Source organism: Bufo gargarizans, chromosome 3, assembly GCF_014858855.1.
Source record: "Bufo gargarizans isolate SCDJY-AF-19 chromosome 3, ASM1485885v1, whole genome shotgun sequence".
In the NCBI taxonomy this organism is placed as follows: Eukaryota; Metazoa; Chordata; class Amphibia; order Anura; family Bufonidae; genus Bufo; species Bufo gargarizans.
In genome coordinates, this window is record NC_058082.1 from 551,819,181 (window position 1) to 551,837,124 (window position 17,944).

The 17,944-nt window shown below is 47.6% G+C and overlaps 1 protein-coding gene across 2 annotated transcripts in view; it reads left to right on the plus strand.

Moving 5' to 3' along the window:
• Positions 1-17,944, plus strand: part of KPNA1 (karyopherin subunit alpha 1) — a 34,253-nt gene that overhangs the window by 14,006 nt on the left and 2,303 nt on the right. For both annotated transcript variants that reach the window (XM_044284126.1, XM_044284127.1), the window contains exons 3-13: positions 1,117-1,218; positions 1,769-1,868; positions 2,047-2,141; positions 2,230-2,361; positions 2,438-2,526; positions 4,441-4,540; positions 4,694-4,857; positions 5,010-5,088; positions 5,780-5,905; positions 12,848-12,975; positions 13,751-13,929. In XM_044284126.1, the coding sequence (XP_044140061.1) occupies positions 1,117-1,218; positions 1,769-1,868; positions 2,047-2,141; positions 2,230-2,361; positions 2,438-2,526; positions 4,441-4,540; positions 4,694-4,857; positions 5,010-5,088; positions 5,780-5,905; positions 12,848-12,975; positions 13,751-13,929 (1,294 nt within the window). The remainder of the gene's footprint in view (positions 1-1,116; positions 1,219-1,768; positions 1,869-2,046; positions 2,142-2,229; positions 2,362-2,437; positions 2,527-4,440; positions 4,541-4,693; positions 4,858-5,009; positions 5,089-5,779; positions 5,906-12,847; positions 12,976-13,750; positions 13,930-17,944) is intronic.

Consider the following 17,944-nt stretch of genomic DNA (forward strand, 5'->3'; position numbering starts at 1 on the left):
GTAGAGAGGTGCGTGCACAGTCGCTGCTCTATAAGGAGAAGCAGAGCCGCTGTGCAAGCGCCACTATTTGGAGCACAGACACAAGCTGTTTGGCCGCCCCGTCTGTCAAGCGGCAGGGGAAGCGTCTTCGGGAGCAGCCCCTCGCTGGTGGAGAACTCTGGTTGATGAGATGGATCGCGGTGACCCTTACTGGAGCAGCATCAGATAATCCTGTGGACCGATGGGGCGCGTTTTTTCTTTTTCACATTTGTGTACAGTCTCAACCTTATTCAAGATCTCTGCTTGCTGGCAGTGAATGGGAGAAGCTTTTTTGCTAAAAGCTGGAAGTACCTAATGCTTCTCCTAGCTGAGGGTTTGTTACAGTGCATTAGTGTAGGTGCTGTCACCCTGGAGTGTAATGATGACTAAGAGCCGACTTCCCCTCCATCTTCAGAGGCTGCAGCCGGTTGGGGGGGGTGGTTCTGTTCTTCTCTGGTTCCGTCAGGTGACGGCGTGCATCGCTGCACTCGCTGATGTCATTGTCCCCTCCTTCCATTGCATCCCGTCTTCTGACACCCACAGGCGGACACGTCACTGCAGGGGGCTGAAGTCCTGAGGAATGTCTGGTGCGGGGGGCCGGAGCCTCAGGTGTCAGTGATGCAGGGACCGGCTGCCGCTGTCAGTCACTGACCAGGAGAGGTCGGGGGAAGGGAGCCGACGGCTGACATGTTTTTTTTTCTGATAACCACTGACGTCTCTTGTACTAGTTGTGGGGATTTCACTGAATTGAAAAAGACCTTAAAGGAGACCCCCCAAAACTTGTTTGGGTGCTGCTCTGGTGTTCTTACAGGGACCCCCCCCCCCCCCCCCCAAAACTTATCTGGGTGCAGCCAAGCAAATACAGCAGTTCTGAAATTGTTGACTCTCGGAGGCTGTGGTCTCCAGCTGTTGTAATAGTTCAGCACCCAGGATGCCGTGGGCTGTCAGGACATGCTGGGAGTTGTAGTCTTACATCCCTGGCTCAGATCCATAGATCTGGTATTGGACACGGAGAACACGGTCGTGCACTGCGCATGCCGTATACCCGCGGGAGGTACGAACATGCTTCCAGAAACTGATCGCTGATTTCTCTTGCAGTTATTCAAAAGAAGAAATGTCGCCACCGCAGATGAAGCGGCCGAAGACGATGTCATGTTGGACACCAACGAAGCGGCGACAAATAATATGGAGATGGCGTCGGTAAGTGTGTGACCTTTATCCCTATGTGATCGCCCGTCACTAGGATATGCCTTCGCTTGCTAACTGCAGGGCCCTCACCAGTCCTGTGCACAGCGCCGCCTCCAGGAGGTGCGTAGAACTGCAACCAAGACCCTCTCCAGTGGCGATCAGTGATCGGACCCTCACATTGGGCGAGTGAAGGCGTATCCGAGACAAGTGATCTCCAGCCATTGCAAAACTACAACTCCCAGCTTGAGCTGCTGGGAATGTAGTTTCATTGGAGATCACTGTCCTGGAGGAATGCCGGCTAAAGGAATCTACATTTATGAAAGGCCTATTTGTGCTAAGTTTATCCCCCAAATTCTGAGGCTGCACTACTGAGACGCCCTGTGGCTATTGATATAGATGGTGCCTGCATTATTGTAAACTACAAATTTCCGCTTGAATGCAATTTTATTGGACGCTCTTCCATAGAGAACCCTTCCTGTCACATATACTATGGAGTTGCTCTTCATGCCGTTTCCTGGTCTGTTCGCATTATTTAGCTCAGCTCTTCTGTTTCCTTCGGCAGAGTGGCGTGATCTCCTCTGACATGATAGACATGATCTTCTCCAATAATCCAGAGCAGCAGCTCGCCGCCACCCAGAAATTCCGGAAACTCCTGTCTAAAGGTACCTCCTGTGCGCGCTGCATGTACAGTGTGTCCGTAACGTTCATCTCCGTTAGTCGTCCTCCTGTATATATGTGATACGTTAACCCTGGGCTTCCTGCTGGTCAGAGAGGGATCGCCCATAGGGGCCGCAGAGTGAGGCTTCCTCTTACGTCTTTACTTCTTACGTGTTTCCCCAGAGCCTAACCCCCCAATAGATGAAGTGATCGGGGCGCAAGGGGTGGTCGCCAGATTCGTGGAGTTCCTGAAGAGGAAAGAGAACTGCACATTACAGGTCGGTGGAGACGCCGCATTGTATGTATTGTGTATCGCGACGGTCGGGGCTGTTCACACTCATCGCGGGATCTCATTGTCTCCTGCAGTTTGAAGCAGCCTGGGTGTTAACAAACATCGCCTCGGGGAACTCCCTGCAGACCCGGATCGTCATCCAGGCGGGGGCCGTGCCCATCTTCATAGAACTGCTCAGCTCCGAGTTTGAAGATGTGCAGGAGCAGGTACTACAGCGCCCAGTGATTCCTACCCCCTTCTCATGTATCGGGCGTTGTCATTACATATATTCTTCTCCACCAGGCGGTGTGGGCTCTGGGGAACATCGCTGGAGACAGCACCGTGTGCAGGGACTACGTGCTGGACTGCAACATCCTGCCCCCCCTCTTACAGTGAGTATTTCTATAGGCAGGATCTGCTCCTCTCCAGGGAGGTTGACACCTGGCGCTTGGTGTTATACCCCTCTACATGAGCTGTCCTTTTTGTAATTCCTCTTTCTAGTGAGCTGTGTTACCCTCCTGCAAAAATTCTCCACCTAACGTTATTTTCACAAAAATATGTTCTGATCCGTGCCCTGCCTCGTCTCTGCCGGTTTGCATGGGGCTAAAGACCTGAATAATCAAATGCAGACTGATTGCTAGGGACAGGAATGTTATCTCGACCTCTAGTATTAATCAGATTTTCTAGTAATTCAACTTAAACTCACCTAAACCACCTACCTGCCCCTGCGGTTCCAGCGCTGCGCTCCACGTCCTGCTCCTGCACAGCAGGAAAAGCCTGGGATTGCTGCTCAGCCAATCACTCTCTAAGCGTCATGCACATGACTGTATGTATTTTGCAGTCCGCGAAACACGGATCCGCAAAAAAAACAAAAACGGATGACATCTGTGTTGCATACATTTTTTGGGTGGATCCATTGTAACAATGCTTATCCTTGTCCCCAAAACGGACAAGAATAGGACATGGACATACGGAATGCATACAAAGTCATTTACGTTTTTTTTGTGGACCCATTGAAGTGAATGGTTCCTCATACAGACCTGTAAAAAAAACGGAAATAAAATATGGTTGTGTTCATGAGCCCTAAGGCAGGCAGGCCATCACCATTTCTTGCTGTCGAGACAGGAACAGGAAGTGGAGCAAATCAGGGAGGCAGCGGAACGGTGAGTATGGGCTCTTCTGATTTATTTATTTTTAATACCATTTTCTGCACAAGGGTGAAGGAATACTCATCTAATCAGTGTTTTCGAGTGTTAATTTTGCAGTATTAGGGAGATTTTTCTACTTTTTCATTTTAATATTAATTGCAGTATTAATCAGATGTTGCAGTATTAATTGGATTTTTCAATTTTTTATTTGCAGAATTAGGCTACATGCACACGACCGTATGTGTTTTGAGATCCGCAAATTGCGGATCCGCAAAAAAAAAACAACGTATGCCATCATGTTTTTATTTTTTTCCGGATCCATTGTAACCATGCCTAAAACTGACAAGAATAGGACATGTTCTATTTTATTTTTTTGCAGGGCTACGGAACGGACATATTGATGCGGACAGCACATGGTGTGCTGTCCGCATTTTTTGCGGACCCATTGAAATGAATGGGTCCAGAACGGACATGGTAACAAACAGCGTTCGTGTGCATCTAGCCTAAATCGGATACTTAAGAGGACATTTATATGCCGGTCTAACTCCCTCTGCTCTGCCGGTCTCTACATAACTTTTGGCTTTTGCGTCCACATGCTTTAAACTACGCTAGCTCCCTTGCTGGTGTACTGTAAGGCCATGTTCCACGCATAAAGTGGCGTGGAAAATGATGAATGAGAAGGGCCGGCTGGCACGCCCCATTTGTCACCACTTCGCAAAGTGGCGTGAGCGAGGAAAACCACAGACCCTGTCGCAAAACACCTTAGCGACAAAATCTGCAACTTAATGCCAAAAACTGGGGTAAAACTGATAATAAATGACCGCCTTAAATTTTTATTTGTAATATTAACCAGATTCTTCTAGTTTTTCATTTGCAGTATTAATCAGTTTTCTAGTATTACATTTGCAGTATTGATCACAGTTTTCTAGTATTACATTTGCAGTATTGATCACAGTTTTCTAGTATTACATTTGCAGTATTGATCAGTATTTTGCAGTAACACATTTAGGTGGAGGATCTTTCAGTCTCTTTGCTGATTGTCTTCCATGTTATGTAGAGAAGTATCCGGCTCTACTGGCCCGGAGCTGCCGGCACCTGATGAGCTGCATGACTTCTATACAAACAATATGTCACCTGCGCTGATTGTATATATTTTAGGTTGCTCTCTAAGCAGAACCGCCTCACGATGACCCGGAACGCAGTTTGGGCGTTGTCTAACCTGTGCCGAGGGAAGAACCCGCCTCCGGACTTTGCCAAGGTGAGGGACATCATCGGTATCGGAGGATCCTTTGTGCAAAGCTAAAGGGGTTGTCTCACTAACAGTTCTTCAGGGTCGGGGCTATGATAGAGGGGGGGGTCCCCTAATGCAATTATTGGTCGTGACTTGTGACCGCTGTGCTCTCTCCGCCAGGTCTCTCCATGTCTGAACGTGCTGTCCTGGCTGCTCTTTGTTAGTGACATCGACGTCCTCGCTGATGCCTGCTGGGCGCTCTCTTACCTGTCCGATGGGCCAAACGATAAGATCCAGGCTGTCATCGATGCTGGAGTGTGCAGACGATTGGTGGAGCTCTTACTGTAAGATGTAGTGGATGTGACGGGTGCGACTGGTGCCCAGTGTTTGGATATTGACCCGCAGACACCGGACTAATATCGCCCCGCAGAGTCCAGACTATATATCGGGGTGATAAGTGGCGCCTGCTGACAATTAACCTACCTTCTTCTTCCAGGCACAGCGACTACAAAGTGGTGTCACCCGCCCTGAGAGCTGTGGGGAATATTGTCACCGGAGATGATGTCCAGACACAGGTTTGTTGGGAATGATGCCCTCAGATATGTGTCCCTTGTAGGGGGAAGTGCAGCTTCAGCACCGCGCCCGTCCATGGGCTGTGTCTGGTAGTCATGTGAATGGGGGTGAGATGCAATACCAGGCACCTAACCCTGGAGGTAGCCTTCCAGTCAGAGAGGTTAAGTACTGCCAGCCTCTGAATGCCCCGGGCGTTGGGTTACCTCCCGATATGTGGTCAGTGGATGTACACGAGATTTGGGCTCTAGGTGCAGTAGAACCCTGACTGTACCTGTAGAATAAAGTCAGCCCAGAATAGAGGATTTCCCACTCAGGACATGAAGATGATGTGAGGACTAGGAGACTGCACCCTGTCTGAGCACACCACAGAGCCTTAGATGAGAATGTCACAGCATTAAGCCTGTTCTGCCCTCTAGTGGCTAAAAAAGCACTGCCGCAGCTGCTTCTCCCTGTGCGCGGATGAAAACATTTGGTGTCTGGAGGAGGAGGAGGGGGGCGGCGGCGGCGAACAGCCATTGGCTGGTGGGGACGAGCCTCCCTAGCGTCAAATGCCAAGCTAGGGAGGCTAGTCACCGCCTGCCATTGGCTGCTCCCCCTAGTGATCGGTGGGCATTTTCTGTGGGATAACCCCTTAATTGCCTTCATTCTGGTAGTAGTGCTGCAGCCATTAAGAGGCCTTTCCCTGATCCGCAGGTCATCCTGAACTGTTCGGCGCTGCAGAGTTTACTCCATTTATTGAGCAGCCCCAAGGAGTCCATTAAGAAGGAGGCGTGCTGGACGATATCCAACATCACAGCCGGGAACAGAGCTCAGATCCAGGTCATTATCCGCGTGTCTTTCACTATTACCTTACATTATTATTGCGTCACTAAAGGGTACGTCCATGCGGGACATTGTGTGAGGAAAAAAACAGATGCAAAATTACTGTAAATGTGGATTTGTTGCAGGTTTCACCCTGTGCAGTGCAAATGGTGGAATGATATGCTGCGGATTTAACCCCTTCGGTACATGTACGGCGCTGGAGCAATGGGCAAACATGGCGCCCGCTCGCACGTGCAACAGGCATCATGTCCGGCAGGTCTCTGCTGTTTCAAAGCAGCAGAGACCTGCGGCTAATTACCGCGATCGCCAATAATGGCAATCGCGGTAATTAAAGCCTTTAGACGCCGTGATCAAGTGCGCGAACTTCTGGTGAAAAAGCCGAAAGCTTGCGCTTCTGGGAATCTTGCCGGCATCCTCTGCGGCCAATGAGGATGCCGGTAATTAATTTAAATGCGCTGAGTGTCGCCGAAGAGACCAAGGGCATTTAAGAAACATAAGAAATGAGCAATTCTGACCTTTTTAAATGGATGTAAAATATCCACGAATGTTCAGAATTAAAAACAAAAAAAATTAGATTTTGTAGGCTCAAATGCGAGCTTTAACCACCTCCGGACCGCCTAACGCAGATGTGCGGTCCGGAGGTGGCAGCCCTGCGCACAGTTACGCATATATGCGTCATCTCGCGAGACGCGAGATTTCCTGTGAACGCGCGCACACAGGCGCGCGCGCGCTCACAGGAATGGAAGGTAAGCGAGTGGATCTCCAGCCTGCCAGCGGCGATCGCTCGCTGGCAGGCTGGAGATCCGAATTTTTTAACCCCTAACAGGTATATTAGACGCTGTTTTCATAACAGCGTCTAATATACCTCCTACCTGGTCCTCTGGTGGTCCCTTTTGTTAGGATCGACCACCAGAGGACTCAGGTAGCTCAGTACAGTCGCACCAAACACCACACTACACTACACCCCCCCCCCCGTCACTTATTAACCCCTGATCACCCATGATCACCCCATATAAACTCCCTGATCACCCCCCTGTCATTGATCACCGCCCTGTCATTGATCACCCCCCTGTCAGGCTCCGTTCAGACGTCCGCATGTGTTTTGTGGATCCGATCCATGTATCCATGTATCCGTAAAAATCATGCGGACGTCTGAAAGGAGCGTTACAGGGGGGTGATCAATGACAGGCGGGTGATCACCCATATACACTCCCTGATCACCCCCTGTCATTGATCACCCCCCTGTAAGGCTCCATTCAGACGTCCGCATGATTTTTACGGATCCATGGATACATGGATCGGATCCGCAAAACACATGCGAATGTCTGAATGGAGCCTTACAGGGGTGTGATCAATGACAGGCGGGTGATCACCCATATACACTCCCTGATCACCCCCCTGTCATTGATCACCCCCCTGTAAGGCTCCATTCAGACGTCCGCATGTGTTTTGTGGATCCGATCCATGTATCCATGGATCCGTAAAAAATCATGCGGATGTCTGAATGGAGCCTTACAGGGGGGGTGATCAGTGACAGGGGGGTGATCACCCTGATCACCCCCTGTCATTGATAACCCCCCTGTAAGGCTCCATTCAGACGTCCGCATGTGTTTTGCGGATCCGATCCATGGATCCGTAAAAATTATACGGACGTCTGAATGGAGCCTTACCAGGGGGGTGATCAATGACAGGGGGGTGATCCGGGAGTCTATATGGGTGATCACCCCCCCCTGTCATTGATCACCCCCCCCCTGTCATTGATCACCCCCCCTGTAAGGCTCCATTCAGACATTTTTTTGGGCACAAGTTAGCGGAAATTTTTTGTTTTTTTGTTTTTGTTTTTTCTTACAAAGTCTCATATTCTACTAACTTGTGTCAAAAAATAAAATCTCACATGGACGCACCATACCCCTCACGGAATCCAAATGTGTAAACATTTTTAGACATTTATATTCCAGACTTCTTCTCACGCTTTAGGGCCCCTAAAAAGCCAGGGCAGTATAAATACCCCACATGTGACCCCATTTCGGAAAGAAGACACCCCAAGGTATTTGCTGAGGGGCATATTGAGTCCATGAAAGATTGAAATTTTTGTCCTAAGTTAGCGGAAAGTGAGACTTTGTGAGAAAAAAACCAAAAAAATCAATTTCCGCTAACTTATGCAAAAAATAAAAAATTTCTAGGAACTCGCCAGGCCCCTCATTGAATACCTTGGGGTGTCTTCTTTCCAAAGTGGGGTCACATGTGGGGTATTTATACTGCCCTGGCTTTTTAGGGGCCCGAAAGTGTGAGAAGAAGTCTGGGATCCAAATGTCTAAAAATGCCCTCCTAAAAGGAATTTGGGCCCCTTTGCGCATCTAGGCTGCAAAAAAGTGTCACACATGTGGTATCGCCGTACTCAGGAGAAGTTGGGGAATGTGTTTTGGGGTGTCATTTTACATATACCCATGCTGGGTGAGATAAATATCTTGGTCAAATGCCAACTTTGTATAAAAAAATAGGAAAAGTTGTCTTTTGCCAAGATATTTTTCTCACCCAGCATAGGTATATGTAAAATGACACCCCAAAACACATTCCCCAACTTCTCCTGAGTACGGCGATACCAGATGTGTGACACTTTTTTGCTGCCAAGGTGGGCAAAGGGGCACATATTCCAAAGTGCACCTTTCAGATTTTGCAGGCCATTTTTTTACAGATTTTGATTGCAAGGTACTTCTTACACATTTGGGCCCCTAAATTGCCAGGGCAGTATAACTACGCCACAAGTGACCCCATTTTGGAAAGAAGACACCCCAAGGTATTCCGTGAGGGGCATGGCGAGTTCCTAGAATTTTTTATTTTTTGTCACAAGTTAGCGGAAAATGATGATTTTTCTTTTTTTTTCTTTTTTCCTTACAAAGTCTCATATTCCATTAACTTGCGACAAAAAATAAAAAATTCTAGGAACTCGCCGTGCCCCTCACGGAATACCTTGGGGTGTCTTCTTTCTAAAATGGGGTCACTTGTGGCGTAGTTATACTGCCCTGGCAATTTAGGGGCCCAAATGTGTGAGAAGAACTTTGCAATCAAAATGTGTAAAAAATGACCGGTGAAATCTGAAAGGTGCACTTTGGAATATGTGCCCCTTTGCCCACCTTGGCAGCAAAAAAGTGTCACACATCTGGTATTGCCGTACTCAGGAGAAGTTGGGGAATGTGTTTTGGGGTGTCATTTTACATATACCCATGCTGGATGAGAGAAATATCTTGGCAAAAGACAACTTTCCCATTTTGTTATACAAAGTTGGCATTTGACCAAGATATTTTTCTCACCCAGCATGGGTATATGTAAAATGACACCCCAAAACACATTCCCCAACTTCTCCTGAGTACGGCGATACCACATGTGTGACACTTTTTTGCTGCCAAGGTGGGCAAAGGGGCACATATTCCAAAGTGCACCTTTCAGATTTCACCGGTCATTTTTTACACATTTTGATTGCAAAGTTCTTCTCACACATTTGGGCCCCTAAATTGCCAGGGCAGTATAACTACGCCACAAGTGACCCCATTTTGGAAAGAAGACACCCCAAGGTATTCCGTGAGGGGCATGGCGAGTTCCTAGAATTTTTTATTTTTTGTCGCAAGTTAGTGGAATATGAGACTTTGTAAGAAAAAAAATAAAAAATAAAATCATCATCATTTTCCGCTAAGGCTACTTTCACACTAGCGTTCGGGCGGATCCGTTCTGAACGGATCCGCTCATATTAATGCAGACGGAGGCTCCGTTCAGTACGGATCCGTCTGCATTAATAACTTTAAAAAAATTCGCAAGTGCGCAAGTGCGAAAGTAGCCTGCGCGGATCCGTTCAGACTTTCAATGTAAAGTCAATGGGGGACGGATCCGCTTGAAGATTGAGCCACATTGTGGCATCTTCAAACGGATCCGTCCCCATTGACTTACATTGAAAGTCTGGACGGATCCGCACGCCTCCGAACGGCCAGGCGGACACCCGAACGCTGCAAGCAGCGTTCAGCTGTCCGCCTGTCCGTGCGGAGGCGAGCGGAGCGGAGGCTGAACGCCGCCAGACTGATGCAGTCTGAGCGGATCCGCCTCCATTCAGACTGCATCAGGGCTGGACGGCTGCGTTCGGGTCCGCTCGTGAGCTCCTTCAAACGGAGCTCACGAACGGAAACCCGAACGCTAGTGTGAAAGTAGCCTAACTTGTGACAAAAAATAAAAAGTTCTATGAACTCACTATGCCCATCAGCGAATACCTTAGGGTGTCTTCTTTCCGAAATGGGGTCATTTGTGGGGTGTTTCTACTGTCTGGGCATTGTAGAACCTCAGGAAACATGACAGGTGCTCAGAAAGTCAGAGCGGCTTCAAAAAGCGGAAATTCACATTTTTGTACCATAGTTTGTAAATGCTATAACTTTTACCCAAACCATTTTTTTTTTTTGCCCAAACATTTTTTTTTTTTATCAAAGACATGTAGAACAATAAATTTGGCGAAAAATTTATATATGGATGTCGTTTTTTTTTGCAAAATTTTACAACTGAAAGTGAAAAATGTCATTTTTTTGCAAAAAAATCGTTACATTTTGATTAATAACAAAAAAAGTAAAAATGTCAGCAGCAATAAAATACCAGCAAATGAAAGCTTTATTAGTGAGAAGAAAAGGAGGTAAAATTCATTTGGGTGGTAAGTTGCATGACCGAGCGATAAACGGTGAAAGGAGTGTAGTGCCGAAGTGTAAAAAGTGCTCTGGTCATGAAGGGGGTTTCACCTAGCGGGGCTGAGGGGGTTAAAATCATAACAAAAAAGTAAAAATAACCTTGCATATAATTTTTTTTTAAATATATAAAAGTTTAAATCGCCCCCCTTTTTGTAGAATAAAAACATAAATACATAAATAACAAAAAATATAAACATCATGGGTATCACTGTGACCGAATACGCCCGTACTAATAAAATACTAAAATATTTTTCCGATATGCTGAATGGCGTAACAGAAAAAAGGGTCAAAATGGGCAATTTGCAATTGTTTTCATCGCTTTTCTTAACCCCCAAAAAGTTATAAAATATGATCAAAAAGTCACACGCACTCCAAAATGGTATCAATAAAATCTACGGATTGTCCCGCACAAAATGAGCTCCGACACAGCTCAGTATATAGAACTATAAAAAAAAAAAAAAGTTATGGGGGTCAGAATATGGGGATGTAAAAAGATATTTTTTTTTTTTTTCAAAGTTTACATTTATTTTTACACTATTTAGACATTTAAAAAAAAAATATATACATCTGGGGTGTCGTTGTAATCGTACTGACCCAGGTAATGAAGGCCATGGGTCAGTTTTGCCACAAACCAAACGCTGTGGGAACAAAATCCGTAAAACGGTGGCAGAATTGCATTTTCTTTCCAATTCCACCCCATTTGAATTTTTTTTCCCCTGCTTCCCACTACATTGTATGCCATAATTGCCATAATTAATAGTGGCATTAGAAAGTAGAACTTGAAAAAAAAAATAAGCCCACGAATGGCTGTGAATGGAAAAATAAAAGTTATGGCTCAAGGAAGATGGGGAAGAAAAATTAAAACAAAATAACCTCTGTTATCCTAAGGGTTTTTAGTTATGGTCCTGAAATGTGTAAATGAAAAAAAAAATAAACACACACCTATCCACTGGCGCTTCATTTCTTGGCCAGAGTCAGTGGGGGAGGGAGGAAGAAACTGAGGTAGAGGGTCCCTCCCTCCTATGACGCTGCCACCGCTGAGCCCAATTAAATGAGCGGGCTCTGAAGCTGCCCGCACCACTGCCACCAATGAATGGGCGGCTAATTAAAGCAGGAGGAGGGACGGGGGAGGTAATAAACCGCTGCGCCGTCTGAGCTAGTGAGCCCAGGGAACGGCGGCCTCCTCCTCCTGAGTCTTGTGCTCTCCCCAGCGTCAGTGTGCATTAGCGCACTGAACAGCCAGCGCAGGTGCCCGGCCCACAGTAAAGGCAGGCAAAAAACATGTATCGGGCAGCCAGCAAGATTTAGGGTTAATGTGACTCATTAACCCCATTCTTGCCACTACCATGGGGGTCACTTATTTTTAATGTCAGGCTGGGCACACGCTTTTGAACTGGTCCCCATGTGCCTCACCTTAATTGTAAGTAACCCCCAAAGTACATCCCACATAATGGGCGACATGGGGTTAATGTGAGTTACAGAATGCAGGCCACTTGGGCTACTGTCACACTTGCGGTAGCCTTTTTCAGCAGGGGAACAGCCTGCCGGATCCATGCTAACGCTAGCCCACCGTGCCGCCGGAAGTCCGCTCCAGACCCATTTACTATAATTACAGCACGCTGCGGTTTTTGTCCAGCTGCCCGTTTGCCGTACTGGGGCTGGACCGCCAACCCGCCCCCATTATAGTGAATCAAAAGGCTTTTTTGTGTTTTATTTTATTTTTGCGTGGTATCGAGTATCGCAATACTTTTTTATGGTATCGAGACCAAATAAAAATTTTGGTATTGAGACAACCCTACTGCAGACATTGGTGTCCCCAAGCGTAATGTGACCGCTGAGCCTCTGTGGTCAGGTGACATTTGGGGAGACATTACTGATGAGGCCATTGAGTGGCGGCTACATGTAAGCACAGACGGGGAGGTCACACATCCGGTCCGCCAGTGACGGGAGTCGTTGTGGTGATTCGGTGAGTGCCTCTTTTACACACTTTCAGGGCCGGGGTTGGAGAACCTCTTTAAAATCCGCACCTCAGGTCAGTTTCTGTGTGGGTGACATTTGCTAATATTTCATCTACTGCAGATTTTCGACCCACAAAATCCAGACAAGAAATCCGCAGCGTGTCATCGGAGACGGCGAGAAAATCCAGTTACACCAAGTGGAATTAATTTCTGTTATTAGGAGCCATTGTGTAACCCTCCCCCCACGTCTTCTCTCTCTACAGACGGTGATAGAAGCCGATATCTTCCCGGCTCTTATTAACATCCTGCAGACGGCCGAGTTCAGGACCCGGAAGGAAGCCGCATGGGCAATAACAAACGCCACGTCTGGGGGCTCCGCAGAACAGATAAAGTAGGGCTCTACTCACTCTGCGCGGCTGCTACAGCTACTCTACAGATATCCTTGTAGGGCAGACATGGGTAATCGAGGGGGACCCTTTAACTGCACGTTCTATAGGTGCCCTAAGAAACACAAGCAGTGGATAATCCTACACTTGCTGAGACCCCCTTAATAAGAAAGGGGCCATAAAGGGATTCTCTTCATCACTCATTGTACGTCAAGCCCTGAACATGTTCTATTGTGGAATGAAGAACCAATGGGCAAACAAGCCTCAGAAGCCTCACACAACCCCAGAAGCCTCATACCATCCTGTACAATCCCCAGAAGTCACGTACAATCCCCAGCAGCCTTGTACAATCCCCAGCAGCTTCGTACAATCCTGTACAATCCCCAGCAGCTTCATACAATCCTGTACAATCCCCAGCAGCTTCATACAATCCTGTACAATCCCCAGCAGCTTCATACAATCCTGTACAATCCCAAGCAGCTTCATACAATCCTGTACAATCCCCAGCAGCCTCGTACAATCCACAGCCGCTTCATACAATCCTGTACAATCCCCAGCAGCCTCGTACAATCCACAGCCGCTTCATACAATCTTGTACAATCCCCAGAAGTCTCATACAATCCACAGAAGCTCCACACAATCCCGTACAATCACCAGCAGCCTCATACAATCCCCAGAAGTCACGTACAATCCCCAGCAGCTTCATACAATCACGTACAATCCCAAGAAGCCTCATACATTGTTCTGGGTTTTACATCCATATTTTCTTCTGCGTTCCAGATACCTGGTCGATCTGGGCTGCATCAAGCCGCTCTGTGACCTTCTAACTGTCATGGACTCCAAGATCGTGCAGGTGGCCTTGAATGGCTTAGAAAATATCCTGAGACTAGGCGAGCAGGAATCAAAGCGGAGCGGATCTGGCATAAACCCGTACTGCGCTCTCATCGAGGAAGCCTATGGTAAGGATAAGAATGTGGAGACTATGGGACCGCAACGTTTAGAACAACTGAACATGTACAGATACTGAGTCACATCATGTCTTATGCTCCAGTCACATCGAGAGCTGCAGGCACAGTTTCTGTGATAAAAACGTCCTCTTTATATTAGGTTTGCCCCCATAAATCCCTATAATGCAGTTGGTGAGATGGTTAGGTGATTCCTCTCGGCCGGTTTACATTTCCACCTACTACGGGTGAATTGAATTGCAGGAGCTGTTTTTTTTTTTTTTTATTCAGGTATTTTATTGGGGTTTTTAGTATAATTATAATTTTTTCTTTGCATCAACAAATAATACAATTTCGGAAAAGACCTATAATAAGAGAGAACACATATATATCTTCCTGCATTTAAAAGTATCAAACCATGCAACAAACATCGATGAGGGCGAACGATGAAACGTAAAACATGGCAACTGGTTAAGTGACTTAAAGGGAAAGAATAAAGCGGAGGAAACGAAACAAAAAGAAGGTAGGAGATAGAGAGGTAGGAGGCTAATGTGTATGGCTCACATCTGTAGGTTCCGAAATGTTTCTGAGGAGCGGAACGTGTCCCACGAACTCCAGGTTTTCAGGAATCGCAAGGAGTCTGAGGGGGTCAGGATAATTAGGTCTTCCATTCGCTGATACAAAGTGATCTCCTCGAACCATTCCTCTAGTGAGGGTGGGAGGGGGATTTCCAGTGTCGTGGAAGAACTGCTTTTGCTGCTTGAATCGTGTCCTTAAGAGGTGAGTTCTTATAGGCAGGGATGTTAAGGTGAAGGGATGTTAAGGGAATTTGGTACAGGGATGCCCATCACCTCTCGGATCGTCTTGTGTACAGAGTCCCAAAAGGGGCGTAGGACAGCACAGTGCCACCAGATATGAATCGTCGTACCTTCCTCCGCGTGACATCTCCAACAGCGGTCCGATACTGTGGGGAACCACTTGTGGAGAAGCGCGGGCACCCTGTATCATCTGGAGGCAATCTTATTGCTTGTTTGCTGAGCTTTAGTGGAAATCAGCACTTTGTGAGACAGAAGGAAGCGCCTGTTCCACTAAGAGAGGGTCCCAGGCCTGGCAGAAGGAAGGGAGGTGTGAAGAGCATTGAAGTAGTAACTTGTATATAGTTGATATATTTCTAAATATCGCTGATGGGGCCGTGCATAACTGTTCGAATGCCGTGAGGTTTCGGGTTAGTGTGTGGGTCTTGTGTGTGGAAGGGTAGAAGTGCTGGAGTTGTAGGTATTCAAAAGAGTTTCTTGCTGATGGGTTGGGAGTCTCCAACAGTAGAGATAGAGGTTTCAGGGAGGATCCCGAGAGGACATGACAGAACCTAAGTGGGCAAGTTTTTCGTGCCTTTGAGAAAAGAAGAGGGGGGAGTGACCTGGGGGGAAACGTGGATGATCGGTAATCGGGACAAGGGGGCCTTTAGGGTCAATAAAAGAGGTGTGACGGCTAATGGACGCTAGTATCGCAAAAGTATGGTGGGCCGTAAAGGACAGCGTGGGAGCAGTAGAGTGTGGAGTGCCCACCAACCAGGGGAGTACTGTCAGAGAATAAGAGGACGAGTCTCGCTCAGTATGTACCCAGGATTTGGAGGTATCAGTACGTATCATGTCTAAAAGCTGAGCATAGGTGGTAGAGTGATAGTATAGGCGGCAGTCCGGAAGACCAACCCCTCCACCAGCACTCCAGGTCTTTCTGGAATCGTTGAAGGTGTGGGGTGAAATTAAGTCTAAAGAGTTGTGACAGGTCAGCGGTAATTTTGATACCGAAGTATGTTATCCCGTTTGATGGCCAGGCAAAAAGAAAGGAGGTTTTGAGAGAGGAGACCAGGGAACACCAGGTAAGGAAACATTTAGGGCTTCAGACTTGGTCATGTTGATCTTAAAATTGGTCCATTCGCCAAAGCGAGAGATCTCATGGAGCAAAGATGGTAGAGAAATGCGAGGATTAGTCATATAGAGCGGGAAATCATACGCGAAAGCCGCACACTTGTATTCATGGTCTCCAGTTTTTACTCCTGAGATGTCCGGGTTATTGCGGATGGAGGACGTGAGATGTTCCATAACCAAGACATAAAGCAGAGGAGACAATGGGCAGCCTTGTCACGTACTATTATGAATAGGGAGGGGGTGCTAAGAATCTTTGATCGAAATCCCGAACCTATGCCTATGTGGGAGAGGACTGTGTGGAGGAGATACCAGGAGATGCGGTCAAGGGACAGAATCCTGAGAGGGGTATTGTTTGTTTGTTTTTGCGTGGTGGATAATATCTAGTGTCTTCAGGGTGTTGTCACGAGCCTCCCATCCCGGCACAAACCTCACCTGGTCAGGGTGGATGATCGAGGGTAGAAAGACGTTCAGTCTGTTAGCCAGTATTTTTGCATATATTTTAAGATCTACATTTAGGAGGGAAATAGGACGATAGCGTGCGGGTCCTTACCCAGGTTTAGGAGTACCTGCAATATTGCCCTCTGTGGCCTGTACCGGGAAGGGGAGCAACTGAGACACCGCGTTAAAGACCTGGAGCAAGAAGGGGGAGAGAAGTCGAGAAAGATTTATAGAACCTGACTGTAAACCAGTCAGGACTCGGGCTTTTGCCGTTTGAAGTTCAGCCTCCGTGAATGGAGTTTCTAAACTAGCGGATTCCAGTTCAGATAATCTAAAAGACTGAGAGAGGGGTTCAGGTCCATGTTCCAGTTGCCCCGAAGCAGGGCGGGGTAGGTTGTATAGTTCAGAGTAGAACGAGTGAAAGGAGGAGGCAATATATGCGGAGGTATGGACCACACGATCCCCAGGATTCTTGATGGTGGGGATGTGAGAGGCAGCCAATTTTCCCGAGAGCCCTTGCCAGCAAACGAATAGGAAAGGGAAGCGCGCCCAGTTGAGTTGTCAAGTGTGGGGTCTAGGGTGAGATTAAGGTCACCATAGAGGACAACCGTACCACGGACTAGGGGCAGGGCCATATCGACAAGGTCTAAGAGAAAGGTGACCTGGTTTTGGTTGGGGGCGTAAACATTAAGAAAGGTGAATTCTCGGCCGCCAGTCAATAGCGAGAGAATTAAATATCCAGCACTTGATGAGGCAAAGATTTGTGGATCGCTATGGCGACCCCCCCTTTGTCTTATTCACTGGGTTGTTTGCAAAAGTGCCAGGTCGTGTAGTGTTGATGCCGAATGCCAGGGGCACTACCCTCTTTGAAACGTGTACCTTCTGGCGATGAAAATGGTGAAATACCTGGGCCTTTTTTCAGGAGTGTTAAGGCCTTTTCACGTTGAAGGACGCCATCTTGAACGACGTCATAACTGCGGGGAAGGGAAAACAAGAGGAGCGAGGGGAGGGGCAAGAGGGTAAAAAAGAAAGGAGGGGGGGGGGGGGGGAAACAAATGAGGTTACCAAGTAGAGAAGTAAAAAAGAAGGCAGAGCAACAAAAGAGAAAAAGAAAAAGGAGATGACTATCTAGTGTGACCAAAAGGTCTAATGAGATAATCACCAGGAACCAAACCGCTCTGAGGGAGTGTCTCAAACTATTGGGGGGAAAGTAGCAGACATGCCACATTCCCTGTCCACGTAAACGGTCAAAAAGGTATCGCCTGCTACTGAGGAGGGGTGAAACAGAGAAATGCAAAAAGTAAAGGGGGAGATAAGCCGTTCTGGCAACAGATCAATCATCCCAGTCAGGAACAGCAGACAGTCCTTCTGGTGACGGAGCTAGGTGGGGATTCTCGTCAGGGACCAGCAGATCGTCGGTGTTGTCGTCCACGGGCAGCAGGCGTGGTCGGTCCAGAAGCCTCGGTACTGGCGGCCTGTGAGGAAGGAGGACGTCCTAGCAGTGCAGGAGCAGGTGGGTGAATGGAGGGCCAAGGACCTAGATCGACCAGTGGCAGATCCAGCTGTTGAAGGAAGTGCGGAAGGTCCATGGGGTTACGGAGAGCAGCAACATGTCCCTTGGGGCCGCAAACGAGGCAAAAGGCTAGCCCCAGCGATAAGGGATT